Below are 26,633 nucleotides of genomic sequence, written 5' to 3' on the forward strand. Positions count from 1 at the left end.
TTTTTGACATTATTGGCAAAACTGCAAATTCTAGCAGCCCGGACCTCACCCCACTCTCGATGAGAAAAGCAATTAAAGCATTCATTAATCCATTCACAGACCGGAAGGAGCAGAAATGTAACTGTCATGGCATCTGCATCATCTTTGACATATGTATATAATTTTCAACCTCATCAAGCTGTAAAACCACTGTGCAGTTCCGCAAGATTATCATTAGGAATATTTTCATCAAATTAAGGGAGCATTTTCCCAATAAATCCGATAACAATATTGTTACTTTTGCTGGTGATTCGACTGGTGTTTCTGTGACAAGCATAAATTGCACAAAATCTGAATTGAAAGAAAATGGCGGATTTTCGACTCCTAGTAAAAAATTACCTCTGAAAGTCGTTCAGCAAACCTGAATCAAATGATATGATGAGTCAACTTAGGCAACAAAAGGAAAGTTCATGGTTTCTTTTTACGGAATGAAATTCTAACTGTGCTAACAGTGGTTAAAGTTATAACTTATGAAGCTGATTTGCCAAATATATCCATTCGCACAGTAGGACGAATGATAAATGATTTAGGATTTGCATACAGAAAATGAAAACGATAGCCAATTTTACAGAATGTGAAAATATTCAATACTGGAGGCACAGATATCTAAGAGAAAGAAAAAACATCATTCACAGGGCAGGAGAATATATTATGCTGATGAAACTTCGGAGAATTTTGGGCATCCAGAAACCAAAATTTGGGAGGATACAACTAAGTGCTAAGACAGACTTTTTGAGCAACCTTTCAACAGGTTTAATTGCTCCCTCAGGCTCGTGGTGTATAGTTGTTCATGCTGGTAATGAAAACGGATGTATTCCTGAAACATGTGATATATTCGAAGCTAAGAAAAAGAAAGGAGATTACCACGGGGAAATGAATTCAGATTATGAAAACTGGTTTGAAAAAAAAAATTACAGCCTAATTTGCAACCGAACCACGTAACTTGTCTTGGATAATGAGTTTTCACAGCGCTTTGTCTGAAAACATTCCTTTTTCAAGTACAAGGAAAGCAGTCATTCAGCTCTAGTTGACAGAAAAAAATATTCTTTGGGAAGCTGACATGTTGAAAGCAGAACTTTTAGTTCTCGTATCTAAATTTCAAAAGCAATTTGAATTGCATCGTTAGATGCTATAGCTGCTGAAGTCAGACATACTGTACTTCGTTTACCACAATCATTACGAATTGAACCCAATTGAACTCATATGGAGTAGTGCAAAAGGATATCTAGCATCCAAAAACTGAACTTTCAAAAAGAATGAAGTCCATAAATTGATTGAGAAAGGAATTGATTTGGTGACTCCTATCCAATGGGCTAAATGAGTACGCCAGTTAATAGAAGAGGAGAAAATATGGAAATTAGATTGTCTGGTGAAGAACATCGTTGAGTGTGTGAAATGTGTTGATGAGTCAGATTCTTCAAATGATAACCTTAGCGGGATTGGATATCTCGGTTAAAAAAAAGCCCTTTTCAGGGCCACAAATTAAAAATACAAAAGCCGTTTAAAAGCCACAAACTTAAAAAAAGGCAGAACTATAAACAGCTATAAATACAAGCTAACATCCCTTAGATTATATAATAATATGAATGTGTCCCACCAGTAGCTGAATGGTTAAGATTGCTGAACACTGACAGTTCGACACTGTTTCAACCTAAGCGAACGGACTGGATTCATGGTTTTTCCCAAGTGCAATGTGAATACAAGCTCATTTCTTTAAGAAAGTAATCCACAAATGTATCTCACTCCTTAGACACATAGCTCTTGAGTGCTTTGCTATATTCAAATGCCTTAACATAACCAACACGGAAGTACTGATGAATTAAGCTAACTATGGTAGAAGGAACAAGGGTTTCTGTCTCAAGGATGTGATGTCTTTCTCGAGACTTAATAATTCTTATCAACATTTGTGCTTTGTTATAATTAACAAAAGACATTTTTAATGTTATATTTTTTTAACTGATTGGTATAAGATCATTTGCTTCTTAATTTTTAAGTTTATTCTACAGTTTTAAAGTTTTTAATATTTTTCTAAGTTTTGAAATTTTTAAAGGTAAACTGCTTAGACGTTAAGCCTGTAATCTGAACATCTCACTGTCTAGTATTTTTATATGATTTTAAAGAGTAATAAAAAAAGATAGGATAAGACGCACTGTAGGAGGGTGATTGCCTTGGCATGACAGGAAGAAAATGTGTCTTAGGAGACAATATAGGATATAATTTTTATGATGTCTGCGATAAAATATAGAGTATTTAAATAATCACAAATTAAAATTAAATTAACATCTTTAAAAATAAAAATTGACATTTTCCCCTGGTTCACTGTCTTGAAAGAAACAAACTGTGCAAACTCTTAAAAATTAAGAGAAAATTACCTACTATTAGATTTTCTAAATTTATATATTTTACTTTTAACTAGGAAAAATTTAACCCAAACTAGAAGCTCTTCCATTTCAAGCTTTAAGTAATGATTCGGGTTTTAAATGTCTTCAAATTCATATGTGTTGCATTTAGATAATGTGAAAAATTTCATATAGATTAAAACAATAACATGTCCTACATTTTATGCTACCCTGAACTAACAACTCCAACTGCAGCTTCATTGCATAAAAAGATTGATACTTAAAAATATGCTGGATTTGGCAAGAGGTTGCTAAATGCACAGTGAATTGGAGAAATTGAATTTTCGCAGGCGGTTTGGTGAATATGGATAATTTGAAGAACAGGGTGAAAAGCCGTGAAAAGGTCGTTCTAACCTTGTATGTGTTCTCAGGTTAGTTTGTCGAGAAGTAGAGTTATTATATGATATCGATATTGTGTTAAGTTTCATTATATGATATCGATATTAATTGCAATATTGACATTAATCATTATTCTTACTGATTAGTAATTTTTGTATGATATTGATTAATGGCTTGATTAATTTGCAGTTAATGGAGGCAGTATGTTGTGCAATAGCACCAGCCATTATTTTTATTATATGGTATTGATATTAATTGCAATATTGATTATTAAACATTATTGTAATTGATAAGTAATTTTTGTATGATATTGATTAAAGGCTTAATGAATTTGCAGATAATGGATCGGCAGGATGTTATGAAGCACCAGCCATTTGCAGTCTTTGAACTACAGCATCCTATCTTTGGAATAACTTAAAAGCTTATCATTAGGAATGCAACTCAGGTGTTAAGCGTAAGATCGTTGAGGGCACATGCCTAATAATTCTTGTAAAATACTATATTACACACATAAATAAATTATATGTGTGTGTTAATATATCAGATGGTGAACATCACTTACCTATGAATTAATACTTCATACCGAAACCACATGAAACAATATAAGTAGTTACAACAACCTATTAACAAGAAATCCTATACCTACTCAAAAATAACATCTTTTTTTGGTTACATTTTTGTTTTAAAATTGCGTAGGGTCTTATAAAAGGGTATTTTGATAAATGAATTACAGAATGAGAGAAAAGAGTTTATCACATTATATACAATAATTACACTTTAGATATTAACCATAGAAGTAATTACCATACATATAAACTGCACAATTACTGCTAATTATAAAAGCCAAATCTAATTGAGCAATTTTAATTTAGGCCTGCTTCCACAATGCTGGTCTGAGTACATGAACACAAATTGGTGCTAACGTATTACTAACAAAGTCTTTGGACTACAGCTAACAACTGTCATTTCAAGAAAATTCTGAAGGTGGGCTAAAAATATTCTCAGAATTACTGGAAGACATATTTATCTACATCCTTATTTCTTGAAATTTATTCTAAAATGTAAGGAGAATCTTATATTTCAAGAGGTTTCATTTCCAAATAAAAAAGATATCAAGAAACTTGCATAGTTAAGTGATTTTTTTTAAACAACTTTACTTCTCAATTTCATTCACAGCTGATAAATGTACAACTGAATTATACTACTACTACTTGGCAGTGATTACAATTAAAAAGCTTTTCTTTACCTATACAACAGCAATTGTAAAATGCACCATTCCAAGAAATAAGAATGTTACAATACATAAAATATTCTCTTTTTACATAACTTACAACTAACTTCAGTAACACCCAACTTAAATACTTCCCTTTATCAGCTGAACTGTTTTATGATAGCCAATTAAAAATTGTGAAGAGGCAAATATTAAAATACATCTGAAATGCTGATTTTATTGGCCCTTTCAGTACAGGAAAAAAATCTTAAGTCATTACATCAGCACACAGCTGAATTTCATATCCACAAAATATATATTTACATGCACAATAATATACATTTCATACGTATACAATTTAAATGATATACATTTTATGGTGTATATTTTTATGCATATAATGACGATACATAATATACACTGATGGAAAAACAAAATTTCCAACATCAAGAAAAAAAATTTTGTAATGAAATTTGGGCAATACATTTGTCTATGTAACATATTCAATTGAGTAAATTTTCAAGATCACAAATTAATGCATGTGTGAAAACAGACATTTTAAATGTGAAATGCTGGTACATCAATAACCAGTGTGACCGCCAGATTTCTGCAAATGTGCACGCATTGTGTCATATAAGACCCGGATGTCTGTGGGATTGAGTTCAACACCTGTTGCACTTGGTCGGTCAGCACAGGGACGGTTAATGCTGATTGTGGATGAGGCTGGAATTGTTGTCCAATAATGTACCATACATGCTTGATAAGAGAAAGATCTGGTGATCTAGCAGGTCAAGGCAACACATTGACACTCTGTACAGCATGTTGGGTTACAACGGTAAAAGGGCAAGTGTTATCCTGTTGAGAAATAACCACCTGAATGATGTTCATGAATGGCAGCAGAACACATTGAATCATCAAACTGATGTATAAATTTGCGCTCAGGGTGCTTAATATATAACCACAAGAGTGCTCCTACTGTCATACAACAAATTGTCGTAACTGTCATGAAATCATTCCCTAGACCATAACTTCAAGAAGGTCCAGTGTGTCTAGGATGCAGACAGGGTTGGCTGCAAGTGTTCACCTGGCCTCCTTCTAACCAACACACAGCCATCACTGGCACCAAAGTAGAACCAACTTTAATCAGAAAATACAACAGATCTCCACTCCATCCTCCAATGAGCTCTAGCTTGACACCAGTGACGTCACAAATAGCAGTGTTATGCATGCTACAGGCATCTCAATCTGGCTCAAAACTGTCCTTCAAGTAAATGATTTGTAATAGTTCATTGTGCCACTTGTAGTGCCAATTCAAATTTCTGCTGCTGCAGTATGATGGGCCAGAGGCATACGTCGAACATGGCAGTCCACCCTCTCAGTAGTGTCAAATGGCTGCCCAAAACCCCCTCTTGACAGAGTACCTGCCCTTGACCACTGCTGCCAACAATCATGTGCAGTCGATACATTACTGCCAAGTGTTTCTGCAATATCACAGAAAGAATCCACGTCTCGTAACGCTATTACACGATCTCGTTCAAACTCACTGAGTTGTTCATAATAGCTGTTTCGTCTTCTTGAAGATATTCTTGACTAACTCATTAGGTCAAATCTCAACATTAAATAATGCTCAAGAACTTTAGACAGCATATTTAAAGCAAACCTGACTTGCATGTTCATAATCGTGCTACTAAATTTCATTTACATAGCACAACTCTTTCATGTTGAGACTTCCCCCCCCCAAAACCAGTCACCAGTGTATTTTACCCTAAAGTATGATACATTCTACTTTTAGCAATTAATTTACCTGTGGCCAATCAGAGCATCATCTTCCCAATGGCTTTCAACAGAAGACTGCTGATCAACTTCTCCAACATCTGAAGCGTCCAGTGTAGCAGAGTGCTTTTTAGTTTTTGCCCTCCAGTTTGAAAGCTTCCTTTCCAAATCCTTCTGTATGGGAACAGGTATTCGAGGAAAAAGTGTTGAAAACCATTCTAATTTAGAAAGGAAATGACATAACATTTCTCCTATTGTCATAACTTGACCTCCACCAGCTTTCACATCAATTTCCTAAAAAAGAATACATACCAGTTGAGAAGCAAGAAAATCTTGCATAAAAAAAAAATAAATAAAAAAGTACTACTATAATGATATACAATCAAATATTTACCATGAACATTCTGTAATAAATGAAGAAACAAAATAATTCCCTCAAAATATAAGTGTTTCATTTCACACGGGTGGAAAACTGCATTTTTAAGATTTAAAAATATGTGTACCATATCCTTTCAGAATACTTACCAATAATCCGCTAAACTAACTTGAAGATATTATATAACAAAATGTTTTATAAAGAATTAAAAAAACCTTTAAGGTGCCTGATACTGACTAATGAATTGTGTAATTCCGCGTTGCTAATTAAAGCTTAAAATTTTATATTTCCCAGATTAATATCTTGGATTCCAACTAAAAAATAATTATACACCTTATCAGCCCTACAATACTTCCCTAAAATAAAAACTCATCCAAATATTTTTTACTAATGATCTCTGAAATTAATCTCCTTCTTCACAGGGAGAAAGATGTATTAATGATAGAAGTTGCAGGTTCTGCTTTGAGCATTCACAAACATATAAAAATATACAGATGGAGGACAAAATAATACGAACACCTATGAAATAATGGATAGGGGGTTGGACCACCCTTTCACTAAAGTGCAGATTGAATGCGACGTGGGATAGGTCATGGACAATATTTAAAGGAATGTTAAGCCATTCTTCCTGCAGAGCGGTCTCTAATTCCAAAATTCCCGATGCAGGTGGAAATCGGGAACTAAGTTTGGACTCCAAATATGTCCATAAATGTTCAATAATATTCAAGTCCAGAGACTGAGGGGGCCAAGCAAGATGTTCAATTGCATCATCATGCTCTTTGAACCATTCTTGAATGCACCTAGCAGTGCGAATAGGGGCATTGTCTTGAAAAAGCGGTCGCTCCCCAGGGAATACAGTCTGGACAAAAAGATGGACATGATCCCCTAGAATGATTAGATAGTGATTGGATGTAATCCTCCCATGCAGAATAACAAGTGGCCCAAGACCGTGCAAGGTACTGCACCCCATACCATAATGCCACCCCCCCATGCTTCACAGTCGGCAAGAGGCAGTCAGGCTAAAACGCTTCTTTGAGAGTTCTCCAGACATAAATGCGTCCAGTCATCTAAAATAGGGTGAATGACGATTCATCTGACCATATTACCTGTTGCCACTGCTGTGGGGGGCCAGCCTTTGTGATCTCTGCACCACTGGCGTTGCTTGAAAGGATTAGTTGCTATCACCGAATTGCCACCCTGCCATAAATGTTCGCAGCATGAAGTTCCCTTTTGACATGTTTTGTTGAAACGAGATCCTGGAGATGACTGTTCATTTCGGATGTTATCTTGGATAACCATCGCTTGTGCTTTCAGGCTACTTTGCGCTTCAAGACCCGTCTATCCCTATTAGCCAGCTTTGACTTTTGGCCACTGTTGTGCTTTAAAGACATCGTCTTACCCTCTTTCGTGTACGCTGTCATAACGGCTGATACCCTACTCCTTGCACACCCCACAAGGTTTGCTATTTCCGTAACCGATGCTCCACTTAAATGCACTCCAACTATCATTCCTCTTTGGAACTCTGACAGGTTTGACATTTCAACTTCTTACAGACAGTTCGATTGAAGCATGCAATGCAGGTGACTGCTGTTGAGAGACTGATATCTTCCTCTTCACGCTCACTAGGTGGTAGACTTCTGTTGCAGGTGTGAAATACATCATATTTTTTCACAGAGCGCTAGAGACCGAACCTTCGACCTGGAAATTCCGTACAAAGATGAAACGGGCTCTAGAAGGGACTCATCAGTGGCGGCGCAGACCCCACAGTCCCTGCCCTGCTTTATACATAGCCTCGGCGAGGTAAAAAAGAAGCTAAATACGAAGAAGATTCACCATGTCAATCTTTGCCTCGGAGCACCACTCCCTCAGCAGCAGTTAATTCGTGATAGGTGCCTCACCTTACTCTGTCAGTCCCCGTCACTGGGACCATGAGGGCTAAACCCATATCGAAGAGACCCACTTAAATCTACATATCAGCTCCACCACAGCTGGAGGAACAGACACGACAGTACCCGTACGGTCCCTGCCAAGCCTGAACCAACCTAAGTACAATACTCGGGTTCTAGTCCTGTGAAGAATGTTTGTAGGTGTTCGAATTATTTTGTCCTCCATCTGTATTTCAACACTAAATTGAGCATTGGAATACTTCAATATTCATACCACACACTGGCCAATGAATTAAAAAAACCTATGAGATTTTCATTTGAATGCACAATAGAGATGAAGTGTGTAATCTTTTTATGACATGGGTTACACTTGGTTAGAATGCTAGTATTAGTAAGGTGTTAAAGTGCTTTTCACGATGAAGTAAAATGGGAAAAATGACAGATCTTTCACCATTTGAAAAAGGGCTTACTGTTGGTGTCCATTTAGCAGGGGCCTTGATTTTGAACACGGCAAATCTCACTGGGTTCTCAAAAGTAGCCATATCAAAGGTTTTCAAGGAATCAGAACCCACAGTCCTTCTCTAGAAGATGCAAATGGGGTTCAAGCTCAGTTTTCGAATGGTGTTCGGCAGCATCTCCGATGAACTGTACGGCAGAAGAGGGGACTCTACTGTGCTTCAACTGACACATATTGTAAACCAAGGCTCTTCCCAACAGATTTTACCTTGAATCATGTGCAGAGAATTGCAGAGGATAGGAATGCATAGTCAGGTGCCTCCGAGAAACCACTAACTTCTGCCCGACATGCAAGAATTTGTCTGCAGTGGTGTCATGAAAGAAGATGCTGGACATTTGAGGACTGGAAATGGGTAATGTAATCACGCTACAGCTTATTTTGCACTAATGGAAGATGTTAAATTTGGCGAGAACCGCATTAAGCCATGAATCCATCTCACCTTCTCGCACTGTGAAAGGGTCTGGTTGGAGTATGATATGGGACATGTTCTGCTGGCATGGAAGTGCCCTGGTGTTCCTCGAGGGTAAACAAATAGCCATAAGATACCTAGATATACTGGCAGATCAAGAGCCCCCTGCAATGCTGCATTTTACCCTGATGGCGATGGATACTTCATGGACAATAATGCTACATCGTACCAGAAGGGTTCAAAATTGATTTGCTAAACATCAGTTTGACTTCTAACACTTTCCCTGGTCACCACATAGCCCAGATCTTAACCACATAGAAAATGTGTGGGATATGGTGGAAAGATGCATCCGACAGCACTCTCCTTTTCCATCTAATTTACAAGATCTAAAAAGCTGCATAACTAATGCATGGGATTCTCTGGACGTAATTGCACTTTAGAAGCATGTAGACTCAATGCCAAAACAAATCAGAACAGATGTCTGTGCAAAATGTGGTACAATAAAATATAGATCCTGGTTTTCTAATTCATTGGCAAGTGTGTGTACCAGGAGACATGGGATATGTTGCTGACATAAATGCTCTGAATTACATACAAAAATTTTGACAAAGCATGAGTAAAATGCAACCTACACACAAAATTCTTCATCAGTAAAATAGCGTAACTCATGCATGAAATGTCAAAATACCATATCTTAAAATATTTTATACGTTCAGTATTTTTATAATTTATTCCAAAAATCATTAACGTATATTTTAAAACTTTTCTTTACATCAGCCTGGTCTGCACAAAAATTACATTTCTCTATACATATCACAAAACTAAAAAATATTAGTTAGAAAATGTATTCTCTGAATAGCATTTTACTTTAAAATAGCCTAAGAAAACTACCGCTGACAGTAAAAAAAAAAGTCTTTAAAAGACTAATTTAAATCACATACTTCTTCATCCTCAAGATAAGGCTCATACCAATCCCATAAATCAGCAGGCGGCTGTGTATACCTATCAAAAAAGAAAATATAGGTATTAGTAACATGTTGCTTACATTGGTTTAACATGAAAATCATAGTAATACAAATAACTACGCTCACAAATTAAATGCAGTAATGCATGTACAGACTGAATATTTTCATCAAAACAATTATGAACTGTATATTATGGGGATGAAAAAGTCATTTTGAGATACAGGTCAAACAGTACTGGAACAGAATCTGTGGGGGTTTTTACAACACTAAACCCACTTTATGATCCTTTAAAACTATTGCCTCTTATAGAAATTAGTTAATATTTTATAAATTTCAGATTAAGCTTGAAGCATTCTCTTGGTGCATTTATGCAATAACAATGAATCCTCACAGTATGAGCTTTTCCATTAAATCTTTAATTACAAAAATCATACAAATTAAAGATAGCAGTAACATAATTAATATCAATCAATCAAACTACTAAATTCAGCAAGAAATCACAATATATACATATATATATATATATATATATATATATATATAAGGATTCATAAATATTCAATTCAAAGTATATATATAAGGATTCTCAGTTTACATAAATATTCAAAGTTCAATGAAATAAATGCAGTATTGACATAACACTCCATGTGAAGTTTTCCAGAAGTTGATTTTTGAACGTTTACAAAGCTGTTACAAATTATTTCCTAATAAGAAACCTAAATACACTGCCCTCCAAAAGTTAAGGAATAGCATGTTTTTTGTGTCTACTTCAACACAAACATGAATTACAACACAAAATTTCACTCTTGGCAGAGAAATCCAGTCTTAGAAAAACAGAAGATCACAGTTTTTTGAGGAAAAATGGGGTGGTAACATTACAAAAATGGGTTCTTATAAGGAATACATCGACCCCCGGCTGCAATGTTTCGTGGTGTCAATTAAGTTGTATGTAAGTGAAATGAGAAGCAATGACAAGACAAGGATCACCTAATGACCTTGGAGGAGGACTTAAAGCAGCGACCTGTCTCGCAATCTAGTCCCAAAGACACTGTATCAGATTCAGGTTTGGGAATTGAGCTGGCCATTTCATCTGCTCCATACGGTGACCCTCAAGATATTCTTCAGCAACCTGAGTTTGGTGCGGTCACGCATTCACGTCCATCAGAAGAAATCCAGGACCAATAGCAACAACATATGGACGGACATATTGATCAAGGATCTTGTCTTGTTATCTCACACCAGTCAGAGTTCCTGCATGGACCACATGCAGGTGAGTGTAACCACCAAGAGAGATCCCAGTCCAAACAATTATTCCACCACCTCTATAACTGTGTCTTTCAAAAATGTGGGATTGGTTGTATCTGGACTGTTGTTACTTCCAGATCAGCTGATGAACTGAATCACTCTCCAATGTTAACCTGTAATCGTCTGCAAAGAGAACAGATGCCCACTGTTGACTGGTCTAGGAGCCGTGTTCATCAGTTCTTTTGCCCAGCATAAACGAGCACCTTGGTGTCCTTGGGTCAAGAGGACACAAACAACTGGTTGTCTTGCATACAGACTAGTATTGTGCAGGCATCTGCATACTGTAATAACTGAGATTCTTTTTCTGTTGCCACTAAATGATCTCCAATGAGCTGAGGCACAGTAATGTTTCTCCTCCTTCGGGCCAGAAGAGCTAATTAATGGTCTCCCGCAGGTGTTGTAACTCTAGGTCTGCATGGAAATGTCTTCTAAACACAGAATCCTCAGCTTCAAACTGATTCCATAGTTATTGGATCATATTACAAGACACATTGGGACATCTAGCAGCATTAGCTTGCGATATCTCCATTTCCAGCCATTCGATCACCCGCCACGTCAATGAATCGGGCAAACGACTTTTCCTATTCTCCTGGATATTGTCAACAAAACTGCTAATAACAATTGAAGATCAACAGTCATGAACAAATCTTACAATTTTTGCATTTTCCCCCCAAATCTTACATAAAGTATTCATTTCTATAAAATAAAGGTGGTAGATATTGTTTTTGAATATATATTTTTAAACTTCGTTACTATCATGCATATAATCTATGAATTTATATGTTACTAAAATTTTAGTAATGGTGAGTTTTGAAAAATATGCTGTTTCTTAACTTTTGGAGGGCAGTGTATGCAATTCACTTCAACATTGAACACTACAGAATAGCTAAACAAAAAGGTTTTATTTTGAAGGAATGAAAAACTAACCTCTTCTTTCACAAACATAAACTATGAACTTTTCAGATTATTTGAAAGAACTACATGGAATTTATAATTGCTACTAGTTATATCAACTCTATGATTACATTATACCTGTATGATTATTAAAAATCAACAAGAAACAAAAGATATATGTTTGCAGGAACATCCTAACACTAGAAAAAACATTTTGGTTCATTGCTGTGATAAATGAAAACTGATCAGGATAGGGCATACTATCAGTGGATATCAATTGCTATAAATAGTGATTTGCTGAAAAATCAAACGAGCACTTAAGGGAAGCATATGCCAAATCATGAGCCATCGTATTACACCAGCGAGCTTTAATTTCCAAAAATATACTTCACAAAATCCAAGCAAAATCCTAACTAATGCAGTTTCATTCACACAAAGTCACAAAAGAACCATGTTAGTAAGAGCATATATATCTACTATCAATGGATTTAGATAAATTATCAAGAAAGACAAAAAATAAAAGGCTAAAGTTTCAGAAACGAAAACATGGTTTAAACACTACACAATAAATGCACTTAAAACTATCATTTTATAGCTTGAAAATTTTTAAACTCAATTCTGAAAATTCTAAAATTTTGTACTGTATCTGCTTAAATACACACAGTCATAAAAATTTATTAGTCAGGTATAATTTTAGCCATAAAATGTACAGCACCTTGCAAATATCAAATACATAGTTTAGATATTCATTAATAAAACATGGCAATCTTATCTCACTTGCATAACAATCCAAAATAAGATTTTTTTATTGCCTCTGGTCCATTAACTAAAAAAGATACTTTCAGAATTAGCCAATTATTGAATTATAATTCAAGAAATGTTAAACTTATATACAAACAATGAAGCCATCACTTAAAACTGAGATTTAAGAGGAATCAAAATGATTACTGGGATCGACAATCTTTACACTGAAGAAATAAATCTCTGTAATCTCCATCATGTATGATGAGCTACATTTTGAACATTCTGTTGGAGATCTTAATTTTCTTTGACACCTAAATAGAAATACATTCTTAACAATTAAAATGAATATCTTAGCAAAACAATGCTTAACAGTGAAGAATTTGAAAAATAACCCACAGAATCACCTTTATTTATTTATTATTTAAAGAATTAAGAAATTTCAATGAAAACATGGCTTTACTAAATCCAAAAACAAAATTATCATCATCATCATTATTATTAAAGTGAATCTCAAACCTCCATTTTTTTAACACTGCCTAGAGAGCATTTATACTTCACACACGATTGATTCACTTACAAAACAATACTATGGTATACTTCCATCGGTTGATATTCGTGAAGTCAAAATAAATCTTCATTTCTGGATTGGAATGGATTATTAGATTATGGCAAAGCCCACTACGGCTATCCTTTATGTCAGGAAACCAAAAACCTAAAAGCATTGAGAGAAATCTTCACAACAGCAACTCAACAGTTAAAATGTTTTAGTAACTTCAAAACTTTCAAGTTTTAAACATTTCTGAAATGAAAAGCATGTAAAAAATGCAATAGCGATAATACATAATGATCAGGATAAGTAAAGAATATATAAAATCAACAAAAAAGGTGACTGTAAATCTTTGTTTAAACATTAAGCCTAAAAAAATTTTTTTATTAATCACTCATACAATACACATTTTTTTTTTTTTTTTACTATTACTTCAAAATTGAAAAAAGCATTTTGACACACATAAATAATTTGAATTTAAACCTGTACAGCTTGAAAAAAGGATAGGCAGCTGCAAATGCAGATTATTATGCAAATCTATCAAATGTTTCTTCACATTTCTTATTTTAGAATTATATTTGTGGAGATAAAAATATATATATATATATATATACACAGTGGAATCTTGGATTATGAATGAACTATCTGAACGAAAAATGTCTCGAATGACGAACAAAGTCTAGGGATGCCAACACGTAAGCCAATAACAAATAATACTTGGAAATGCAAAGGTTCCACGAAGTGCAAGCTCTGGATAACAGACATCATCAAAATGTCACAAGGTGACAAGGAATATAGGTGAGAAGTAGCCAGCTGCTGTGTGGCTTTCACTCACCTGTTGTACATATCTACTCTTACTTTCACTTCAATTAGTGATTTGTATTTTCAATATAAATTTCTTGGATCGTACAGAAATGATTGACACAACGGCTCTCTTAACGAAACTATCACTATGCGAAAGGAAAACAAGTGAAATAGACAAAAGGGGGCGTGAGCTACTCAAAATACATAGATGGAGCTGGCCGCATGCTGAATGGTGTAAGTCAGAACCCGCCCCTTTTGCCGTCATCATTGAAAGTGTGGATAGCAATAATGGAAGGTGATTTTCACAGTCAGCATTGGACAGCGTGGTTCCTATGGAAGGAAGGGATACAGAATAGTGAAACCCATCGCAGCATGGTGTTGGTGTGCAGGAACTAAGCATCCTCAAAGCATGCCATATACCATTGGTTGGCCAGTTCAGCAGTGGAATGGAGACCGCAGCCAAAGGTATCAGCGCGGGACGACCAGCAACATCTCAATACAGCAGCAAATATAGCAGCCATGTCTGATTTAACCATGGCAAACAGGCGCATAACATTCAACAAGATGCAGAAAGAGATAGGGCTTGCACAATGAATATTGCAGCCAATTGTGCATGGTGATTTGGAGATGACAAATGTGTGTGCAGAGTGGGTGGACCTCGGACCTCGAACCAAGACCCTGGACTACGTCTTGCTTGAAAAGATGAAGGATGCAGTCAGGGGCCAACATGTTGAATCTTCTGCTGAAATGCATGCAATTGTCCCTAGGTGGTGCACCAACACCCCCCACAGACTGCTTTACCAAAGCCCTTTGAGACCTCTTAACTAGATGGCAGAAGTGTATTGACATGGATGGGGATTATTTCTAACTGTTGCACTATCAGTTTTTTGTTAATTGTATTCCACTCTGTGGCAGCATTTGTGTCATTCATTTCTGTATGATCTAAATATTAAATAAGATATCATGTGGCCAAAGGAAGAAATAGTAGCAAAATTAAAAGAAAAATGACTAGAATGATGGTACAAGTTTCTTTCTGTAGTTAAGTAGAAAAGTTATGAAACACATGGTATTTGGATCTCTGATTTTGCTGCTCCACCTTGATATGGAACAATCAACAATCTGCACTATTCGAAAACACAAACGAAACAATGTTGCAAGAACTTCAGGAATCCTTACATGAAGATGATTACAAATATTTGAAGAAGCAGACTTTCTTACTGCTTATATGGATAAATGAGCAAATGTTAACACGTAATGTTTCTCAGGGCAGCATTTGTAAATAAGCAAAAGCAACTGCACAATGCCAGGCAAAAAAAAACTTCCCAGTATCACTGCTGATACAGATATTTTCAAAGCCAGCAAACAGTTGTCTGAGAATTTTAAGAAAGATGTCACGTGCATTTAAGCACGGACAAGCTGTTGAGGACTTTCTTTTCTAGTAAATCTTCAACTGTGAAAAAAATTTGTTTATCCAAGGAACAAATGTATCACCCAAGAGAAGATAGCATTACCTGGATATAATTTAATGAAGGATAGGCAAATTCTTTTGTTATATGGAAATATAAGTGGACATCAGCCATTACTTGTGCACCACTCACAGAATATAAGTGCTTATAAGAAGTTCTACGCCAAAGCAACTTTTTAAACACCAAGGTAAAATCTAAATCAGAATTAATATCCAGATAATTTTAGAACATCTCGTTAATAGTCTTCACTGCTTAGGACTCACTGACAAAGCCTTATAACAAGTGACTTGCAAAACCAAAATTTGGCATGAAGGAAATTTGTGTCTAGATTGTACTTAATGCATTGACTGAGTACTCCAGCACTGAAGAAGCTTTCTTATCAATATTACTGCATCTTTTCGGCAAAACCATACATTTGAGCGAAGATGTGAAGGAGTTGCTAGAAGACAAACAAAATTAACTCAGCATAGAAGTACTAGAACTTCAAATGCAGTACAATAACAGATGTGGAAGAAATGGCTTCAGAGGGAAAAGAAGAAGGAAGTTCCTAGTTACTTGATCCACAATACTTGTACAAAACAGAGTGAGGTGCAAAGTTTCACAGAACATTCTCACCCCGATAAAACAGTAGTAAGGAAAAGCAAAAATATTTTCAGTGACATGTCATGTCTTTGGGAGCACCTTAAAATATAAGCAGAAACAAATCACACTCAACAAATTTTTAGTAAGAAAATTATCCAGCTAATCTTATACAGACGTGAATGGTGCTAAGAGAAAACATCAAAAAGATAGAAGCTACTCAATATTTTTGTGGTAAAGTGATATACCCAATATTTTTTGGGTCACTTTAAACAATATTTTGATCCTTTTCCTTCTTTGCATTGTTCTACTGAATGGCATCAACTTTCTTCTGTACAAATACAGCAAAATTTAATTAAATATCCCTTTTCTTATGTTCAGTATTGGAGTTATATTATGTATGAATTAGATTTATGGAATTTCACTGGTTTCTGTATTACAAATTGTGTGCAAATTACTCTTTCATAAGCAATCCTTTTGGGCCCAGGAACAAATCAATCCATTTTACATTAGTTCCTATGAGAAAAATTATCTCTGTTTAAGGACATTTCAGACAATGAAACATCTTTAGGAACGAATTATATTCATGAACCAAAGTTCCACTGTATATTCTCTTTCTCAAGGAAAAAACGTGAATCATTTTTACATTATGCTGACAGTTAAAAATGAAATATGTAAAAACAAATATATCAGTGAAAGCACTTAAAAGCTTAATGCACATGTCCTGACATCTATGATAAGTTTGACTGCTTCAATTAACTCACAAAATGAGATATTTAATACTTTTTCACATACTAAATATAAACAGCAAAGCAATAATTGATTACTCGTGATGCAATGAGAAAACATAGGTAAAGTACATCACAGCTATATAGATGGAAGACTTTGCGAAGGGCGAAATTCAAAACAAGAGTTCAAAAGGTTATTTTTTTTTTAATTGTGCACCAGATTTTGCAATATATGGGCATTTACAATAAATGCAATACTCTAAAAATATTAATAAGGATTAATTAATAATTAATTAAAGTGGATAAATAAGTATGGAATCTAGCACACTGCAATTTTAATTTTTCTTAAGTTTAACATTAATTGCTCACAATATCTAAAAACATGACTGAATACAATTTGTTTCAGATACACAGTTATTTCAAAATACCAAGATTTAAGCAAAAACATAAATTATAGATATAGTGTTCTCTGAATTGAAAGAATAAAATAAGTAATCCAACAATTTCTATTTGTACTTCTCTTAAGTTTAGCAGAGAGCTTTCACACTGTTTCAGATCAATAAAAAAACATCATTACCTAATATAGATAAAGCCTAATGCTCGTATGTATGGGGAATCATTGTGGTTTATCAAACCTACCACTTGCTTTCGAGTTAACTTCAATGTGAATAGCTTGTAAAGAATGCAAAAAGCAGTTGAAACTATTCCTCCAGCTCCTACCCCTCGAACCTGGCAGGGGGAAAAAAAAAAAAAAGCTGAAAGTCACCGAAAGCACAAACATAAATGTAAAACACCTTGAATTGTATGTATCAGCCCATTTACCCAATAAATGAAATGGAATTATTATTCTGAAAGTAAGAAGAATTATCACAGTGCAAAAGTATCATAAATAAAGTTGAGTAATTATTGAATATGAAAAAATAAAAAAACAATTATTAATTACAGGTTCCACTGAACTCAACTTCTAATTTCTGATTTTCCTTGATCAAAATTGAAAATTTTTTGACCAAATGATAGTTATCAAGTATGAGTAATAGTTAAATTTTACATATTTAAAACAAAAATCTAATGGCATATAAGAACATTATAAAAATCCTATTATCTTTTTCTCATTACTACAAAATACACACCACAGACACATATTCCTTCATATAACATGCACCTTTTTCTTCATGAAGAAACCTGAAACATACATACGGAATGTTCTTGCCTTTTGAAGTCATTTATTTAAAGATTTTTCCCACGCTTTCCAACTAGTGCAGGATTTACGTATAAACTATAGCTTAGGGTCCCCCAAAAATTAAAATATAGTTTAACAAACTTATATTTACACCTCAAACCTAATACTAAAGTCTAAATCTGGCTCTGCTTCCCAAAATGGTCTACGAAATTGGTAAATGGAACAATATTATGCGAGGAAAATGCTTGAAGGATTAAATAATTTTACAAAGAGGATAGTTTTTATTCAATGAAGGTGTGCACAAGAATGTTATTCTAGGGTTTTGAGAAAAGGGGAACATAGTTTAGGGTAAGAATGCACTTCAAACCCAAATTAATTTTTGGATTTAGGAGTTGGATGCTTTCCCTTTCTGTAGTCATCTGAAGGTGTGATTTTCAAGTGAACATTTTAGTAAATCACATTTGCTTTAGTCGAAAAACACTTGATTTAGTGTTCTTTTTAGTAGTAAATATGGCTCCAGTATACGAAACAGACAGAACGTTGGTTTTAAATAAGTCATTCAATTTGTTAGAGAATGGAAACTGCACTTCATCAAGGATGTTTGGTGTTGGTGAAAAGTCGCACATGAGTGGGAAAAAAATGAAATCACAATAGTTAATACGGCCCAAAGAAAAATTATACTTTGCGTAAAGGGGTCATGAAAAAGTCTATCCTAGATGAAAGTATTGCAAACTAGCTCCTAGAAAATCCCCAAAATGGATTACCTGTAACAAGAAACAGCATATGTTTAGTTGCTTTAAAGCAAGAAAAAAGGAGTAATGTAGTCAATTTATGGTACAGAATAATTTAGTTAAGCGAGGGGAAAAAACCAAACTTTCACAAAGACTTCCAAAAGATTTGGACAACAAATTTTTAAGGTTCCAGAACTATGTTATTGACCTACAAAGGCAAAAAAAAAAAAAAAATTTACCGCCACATACTGATACTATGGATGAAACTCCAGTAATGTCTAATACGACAGAAGTTAGATAATTGATGTAAAAGTAACAAAAACTGTTCACATAAAAACAATTTAAAAAAAGTCATAAGAAATCTCACCTCAACGTAGTTCTTTCCTACTTAGAGGATGATTCAAAATTAAAACCCATGGTTATTTTTAAGAGAAATATGATACCGAAATGTAATTTTCAAAATGGTATTTTCATTCATGTTCACGAGAAAGGATGGATGAAATTATGGATAAAAAATGTTTGGTAAAAGTGTTCTGTTGCCTTGATGAATTCATAAAGTCTTTTAGCTTAAGACATGTTCAGATCCCACCTAACAGATAATAAGAAGAAATTGTCAGAAAAGTATAATACAGACATGCCAGTTACTACAGGCGGGTTAATGTCAACAATGTTAGTTATGCATATCAATAAACCATTCAATGAAAATTCAAAACGACACTGGAATACATAGATGTTAGATAGAAAGTGAAAAACCATTTAAAAAAGCAAGCCAAATACATCACGCCAGTCTAGAAATTGTGTGTGAGTAAAAGCACGAAATGAAATTAAACCTGACATAATTAAAAAATTATTGACAAATGTAGCATAGCTACAAATCTAGATAGAACGGAAGATGATTGAGTATTTATGGGTCAGCATAACAGTTGATGAAGACGAAACAGAATTCAATGATGTGCCTGAAGATATAAAAAATTTTTAGTTCATACAGTATGCCATTTAAATAAACAGCAATTAGGTACATGCAGAAATCTAATTTTTGTATGCTCATCTTTTTCTTATTTTTAAATCATTTTTATATCCAACGCATAATGCACACCTGTTAATTTAGATGCTATTTTTTCTAAGTGCACATTATTCCTGAACATATAGTATATATATATATGCAGAACATACCCATCTGGACCATTCAAAAAAAGCAAACAATATTTTGAAACAAAAATATCCAATCAAGAAATACTTGTTCATTTCACATGAGAAATTTATCATAACATTAGCGATTTTTCCTACAGTGTTTCAAAATAAATCTCACGATTAAAAAAAGTTATGCAATTTTTTTAAAGTGCTTATTTATCATAGCATTAAACCAGTTAAATATTTGAAAAAAAAAAAAAAGAAGAAGAAAGCATAACCAACAGCTAAAGGCTGACAAAACTGTATCAGATGTAAGGCATGTAAAATATTTTCTGCATGAGATTTCATTAATTTTTCAATAGCTTTCTTAACAAGTGGATTAATTTTTATTCATTAGTTATGATTTAAAACATAAAATTTTTATTTTTTTAAGATTACTGATTTATACTCCTTTTGTTTTTAATATTTTTTGAAGAAAAAATTATATCTTCCATCAAAACAATTTTCATTTCTGTGACTTTCCAAGCAAGTGGAAACCCTATATGACAATAAAGCATGTATGGTTAGACAATACTGCCATAAAAACAAATTATTCAGTTTTTGTACAAAACTGTCTCATATATTTTACAAAAAACAACATTACTCACACCACCACACATTCCTGTCTGACCAGATGTTTTCCTACTACCTTTTTCCCATGGTTCTAAATGCGTGACCTAGAAAAAGCAAAGACTTCTGAGGGAATATTTAAGAAATACATCAAAACTTATTTTTATGAGATTTTTTCTCAAATTCATATTTAATTTCTAAAATAATAGCTCAAACAAAACTTTTAATTCCATAAAAATTACAGAAATCAAAATTACTTTACACAATTCAAAGTACAGAAATACCCATACATAAAATAGTAATTGTTATTAAACACAATGCAAATGAATAGTGATTATCCTTATCAATATGTGATGAACAATCAGATATTCAAGATTACATATTAAAAAAACGGCCTTTTTATAAAAAAATTAATCCATAATTTAAAAGATGAAGCCCATTTAAAATGAAAAAATGCTAAAAACTACTAAATATCACTTAATATAACACACAAAATAAATCACAAGGAATAATCATTAATCACTGTAAGAGCATCATGATTTTAAAAGCAAGATCCATGTTATACAGGTTTCATTTTTAAATCTTTATTATTGTTATTAAGATATGCCATTAATTAATCATGAAACAAATTTTTTGTCCCCCCCCATCCCTTTTTGATTTGATGACATGATTACTTTTCAATATTGTGTATCACAATTTCCAAACATTTCAACAAGTTTCAGCTGAATTTTTTATTATTTATTATTATATGCAAATATTAAGAGACAAATATTTTATTTAAATGACATATATATTTTATACACTTTTGTAAGTTTACAATGAATGATTTTGAACTTAGAGCCTTTGAAAATTTATTAAGCAAAACAGGAACCTCTGGAATTTTAAATACTTTCTGGTGACGGTGTTATATCAGAAGATGACTTGGAAGAGGCTCGCTTTAAAAAAAAATTCTTCAGCACATCTTTGCACTCCAACCATTCACACGTTGTAAGCATGGAAAGCTAGCCAAACTAAGCGCTTGAAAGTGGTTATTATGCCAAATAATCATATTCATACTGCATACTCTGTCTTAAATATTGAAAATCTATGACACCGAAAGATATTTTTTAACTAAATCTAAGATTTAGGAATCTCTAAAAAAATCTAAGATTACTGAACTTCCGTTTAAAATATATGGTGTCCATAAATGTCATTTTATGCTTGTCACCTTTCTCTATCATTCTGAGCTTATAAAGTCATGAGAAGTGTCAAATACTTCATATGTGCTGCTGCCCACTATGAAAGTGCCCTTTAGAACAAACATGTCACTGGAAGAAATGATAAAATTCAGTCATTTTGCCTGCTTTCAAGTAGTAACATTGACACCAATATGACTAGCCACTGTCATGGGGTTTTAAATTCTTCTTAATTTATTCACACATTAATTTTAAATTACTCCCCATATTCAGAGAAGGAAAGTACGCATTTTTTGTCGAAACAATTTAGTACAGTACAAAACTGAAGATCCGGACCCATTGGGACTTGAGCTATTCCGGATTTGAGATTTTTCCAGATATTGGATCGTCAGTTTAAATCTAGTATAATGACATTCAGAAATTACAAAATTAAAAACATAAAATAATGAAGCATTTATGACCTTAACAGAATCAAAAATACACAAGGGGAAAAACTCATTATTTATTTGTTTGCTTTATAAAACATTTCTTTCAATGCCACTTGCTTTCGTTTTTGTGTTGAAACTTTCTCTTCAATTCAAAAGATAAGACATAATTTCTTCAGTTTCTAGTTTGAAAATTGTATTCTTCCAGTCCTGTAACTGTTGTGTCAAGACTTCCCACTAAACTGTCAATAATTGTAATATGAGTATTATTTACAAAATCTATTTTTTGCATATAGAAAGAAATTTCAGTTAAATTTCTCCACATCATACTTCACACAGTTAGCTGAAATCTGTAATCATCGTCAAACATAATGTCAACATTAAACGTTACCATGCTGATTGGTATTAATTTGGAAATAACACAAAAACTGTTTAGACATCACTGCGCGAGTCATTTCTTCAGCTACCGTATGTGGATAGCTATGCAGTAATGAAAGCAAAAAATTAAAAAGATGTGCAGGTTGGCAACAGGGATATAAATTATCCAAAAGATGTAAAATCAATGATGTTTCAATCAAGGAGGTTAGAATAGGAGGAGGGAAGGTTCAACTTAAACGGTGAAGCGTGGCGGCCATCTTCCTGTTATCACCGTGACTTGTGCAAGGAAGTCTGTAATTGCAACATTTTTTTCTTTTCTTTTTGAAGCATGTCAGCTTGTGTTGCATATGGATGCACAAATAGATTCTCGAAAAAAATTCTGGGCATTACTTTTCACACGTAAGTATTGATTTTCTTTTTTTTATGCAATATGACAACTATGTTAAAAAATATCACGTCATGTTGTTTTCTTTCCAGATGTGAAAAAAAGGACTTAAATAATCAAAACATGTTATGTAATATAACTATAATAAAAAAATGTTAAATACATTTTAATGTTTCTGTTTATAGCTGGTATCTTCCTTCCTTAAGATACAATGATATATGGTAGGATTTAAATTGTATAATTTGAACATTTTAGGTAATTCGTTTTATAACTTTCATAAAAAGTAAGAAATCAATTGTTACTATTTTTATTAATTGTAAAGGTGTTAAATAAAGCAATGCTTTTCTTTATATATTAATTATTATTCATTTTTTTAAGTTAAGATAAACTGTTCTGTTGTTAAAAAGTTTTTGCATAAACTTACAAATTTCTGGGCAGTATAGTGATAAAATTAAGTAAAATATTTACGCAATTGAACATGTGGAAAGATGTATCCAAAAACTTATATAGGTGTATTTCTGTAATTCAGCTTAATTCAAGGCAGTTTCTTTGAGATTAATAAATATGAAATGCGCATAAACTGAAATCATTGAATTCACATAAATCTGTTTTATTTTATTAAGATTTATTTTCTTTTTGTTTGTTATAAGGTTGTAGATTGTGAAAAAGATCTTCTATTTAAAACTTTCATTTTAAAAAATGCAGAACGAAGAGCAGCTTGCATACGAGCTGTTCGAAGAGAGAATTGGATGCCAACTTCCTATTCACGACTTTGTTTGGATCATTTTTCTGAGGATCAGATTGACAGAACTTCATTATGCTGTGTAAGACTGAGAGAAAATGCTGTGCCTAATATCTTCAAAGCATTTCCACTTCACCTGCAGAAGGTACATTATTCTGTTATTATTACATAGAATAAGGAATTAAATAAGAATTTGTGTACATGTTTATCTCTGAAATGATATTTGCAAAAGATCAAATACTTCTAGTAGCCTGATTTCAGTAAAAACTAGTAAAATGATATTGGTCTAATGAAACTTGCAATGGCATAACATGCAAACTTATCATATGTATATGTGTCACTGTGGTAATGATTTCCAAAATCAAAATATCTTTCATTCAGACTTAATGAAAAGATAATGTTACTTTACTTTAAAGAATATGCCAGTAAATTTAGAAAGCATTATTTCAAAACAAAAATTAATTGACATTAAATCACTGTTTGGAAAATGAATTATCTTATTTTTAGTTAGTGTTAATTTTCATAAAATTTTTAAACATAACATCATTTTGCATGTTAATTAGACTATATAAATATTACAAGATACTTGTAAAAAGTTAATTAGGAGTAAATCTGCATTAGTCATACTTTAATAAATATCTTTTCTTTTTTTTTCCAGACCAAAAAAAACACGAAAAGCTCCTGCAGAACGTCTTCTTGAGGATAAAAAGAAAGACTTAAGTTAGTTTTGAATTTAATGTTACCAGCAGTTCTTTTGTTTTCTTGATAAAATGTATTTGAAAGTAAAATATTTTGTATTCAAAGAGAATAAAGCAACTTTTTGCATGAGAATTATCATAGTAAGAAATGTTTAGAATTCCCACTAACCTGTCCATTAACCAGCAGAATTTTTTTTTTTTTTTTTTGATTTGCTACTTTTGGATATAACATTGTGCTTTATGCAAGAATTTCGCTTCTAAAGCTTGAATAAAGTTAAAAGCTTAATGCAAATAATTGCTGGAAAAATTGGTCATGACTATTTTAGATGAGGACAGTTTTTTAATAAGAAAAATGAAAGAATTAATGCTTTCTGAGGAGTTGGCCATTTGTCTGAAACTTAAAAAAGACAAATAACAGATTTCTTCTTGACAAAAAACTGAAAATGTTCTATAAATTTCATTATTTTACCAATTTAAACAGTGCCATTCCTGAAATGAAGTTTTGGCAACAATCGCCAATTATTACTGAGGAATTCTAAAGGACACAGTCATCTGTAATGGGCACTGAATCATACTGTTTTACCAGTTAACTGAATAATATTCAAATACAAAATAATAATAAAAAATATAAAAAATCAGACATTCATTCAGAACACATACATTCATACAGATTCTTTATTATTTAATTTCTTTAAATATAATACAGGGTGATAATATTTGGTGGCAACTATTTGAAAAGTGATTCGCAGTTTATAGTTTTCAATGCAAAATGGCAAAATGAAATCAATAGTCCTTTAGGGCAAATTGCCCCTTTGGACTAATAAAGAATGAATGATACTATTAAAATGAAAGCAGGAATACCTTTTGTTATTTTTATGTAATTTTTTATTTGCCATACATGTGATTGATTTGTTTCGTCTTTTTTTTTTTTTTTTCTTTTTTTTTTTTCTTTCTTTCTTTCTTTCTTTCTTTCAAGGAGCCTGTATTATGTGAACCACAAACTAGTGCAACGTCTGTTGAATATTCTCCATGCAAGCAACAGCTGAAGCGAAAGCTGCATAAAGCTGAAGAATTAAATAGTGTATAAAGAAAATTAAGCTATTGCAACAAACTGCACGTAAACAGAAAAGGACTATCTGCAATTTGAAAACTGTATTAAAAGATTTAAAAAAGAGCAGGATAATAAATGATGATTATCTGGACATTTTAAGGAAATTAATTCCTGTTAATGAAGAACTTCTTTTACGGGAATTAGCAATGTGTGGGAAAGGCCAGTTACCAAAACATTACAGTAAAGAATTAAAGGCTTTTGCTTTAACTCTTCATTTTTATTCACCTAAAGCATACAAATATGTTAGAAAAATATTCAATTCATGTTTGCCACATACCAAGACTCTAGCAAACTGGTACAAATCTATAAATGCAGCACCTGGTTTTACAACTGAATCTTTTAATGCATTAGATAATAAACTTAAGAGTACTTCATACCAATTGCTTTTTTCATTGATCATTGATGAAATGGCCATACGTAAACATGTTGAATTTGATGGCCAAATTTATCATGGCTACGTTAATACAGGTATACAGAATGATGATGATTCCCTTCCACTAGCTAGAGAGGCATTAGTGTTTATGCTAGTGTGTATAAATGGTAACTTTAAAATCCCAGTTGGATATTTTTTAATTGATGGCATTAGTAGTGAAACTAAAGCAAACCTTGTGCTTCAGTGTTTAACTGTATTACACAATGTTAACGTAAAAGTTGTATCATTAACAAGTGATGGTTTATCTTCAAATTTGAATATGCTAAGACATTTAGGTTGCAGATTTGACAGTTCAGATTTCAATACTACATTTAAGCATCCTGTCAATTATAGATTTTTTAGATCCTTGCCATATGCTCAAATTAGTCCGCAATACCTTGGGAGATAAAAAATGCATTGTTGATGAAAATGAAGGCCTTATTGACTGGAAATATATTACAGCATTACAAGAATTACAAGAGACAGAAGGACTTCATCTAGGTAACAAACTGAAAAAGCAACATGTCAGATTCTTTCGGCAAAAAAATGAAAGTTTCTCTTGCAGCGCAGCTTTTTAGCAAATCTGCTACTGATGCCATTCAGTTTTGTGCTGAGGTTTTAGATTTAGATACATTCAAAAATTCAACAGCAACAGTTGAATTTTTAAGAAAAATTA

At 33.1% G+C, this 26,633-nt stretch overlaps 1 protein-coding gene across 3 annotated transcripts in view; it reads right to left on the reverse strand.

The window, feature by feature from the left end:
- The window catches only part of LOC118187314 (pre-mRNA-splicing factor 38B-like), a 74,856-nt gene that overhangs the window by 18,114 nt on the left and 30,109 nt on the right, over nt 1-26,633 (reverse strand). For all 3 annotated transcript variants that reach the window (XM_085807675.1, XM_085807676.1, XM_085807677.1), the window contains 4 exons: nt 20,670-20,738; nt 17,558-17,709; nt 9,890-9,950; nt 5,792-6,054 (listed from right to left, as the gene is read on the reverse strand). In XM_085807675.1, the coding sequence (XP_085663801.1) occupies nt 5,792-6,054; nt 9,890-9,950; nt 17,558-17,709; nt 20,670-20,738 (545 nt within the window). The remainder of the gene's footprint in view (nt 1-5,791; nt 6,055-9,889; nt 9,951-17,557; nt 17,710-20,669; nt 20,739-26,633) is intronic.

Source organism: Stegodyphus dumicola, chromosome X1, assembly GCF_044657685.1.
Source record: "Stegodyphus dumicola isolate Sdum_Otavi_A_Nest chromosome X1, ASM4465768v1".
Classification (NCBI taxonomy): domain Eukaryota; kingdom Metazoa; phylum Arthropoda; class Arachnida; order Araneae; family Eresidae; genus Stegodyphus; species Stegodyphus dumicola.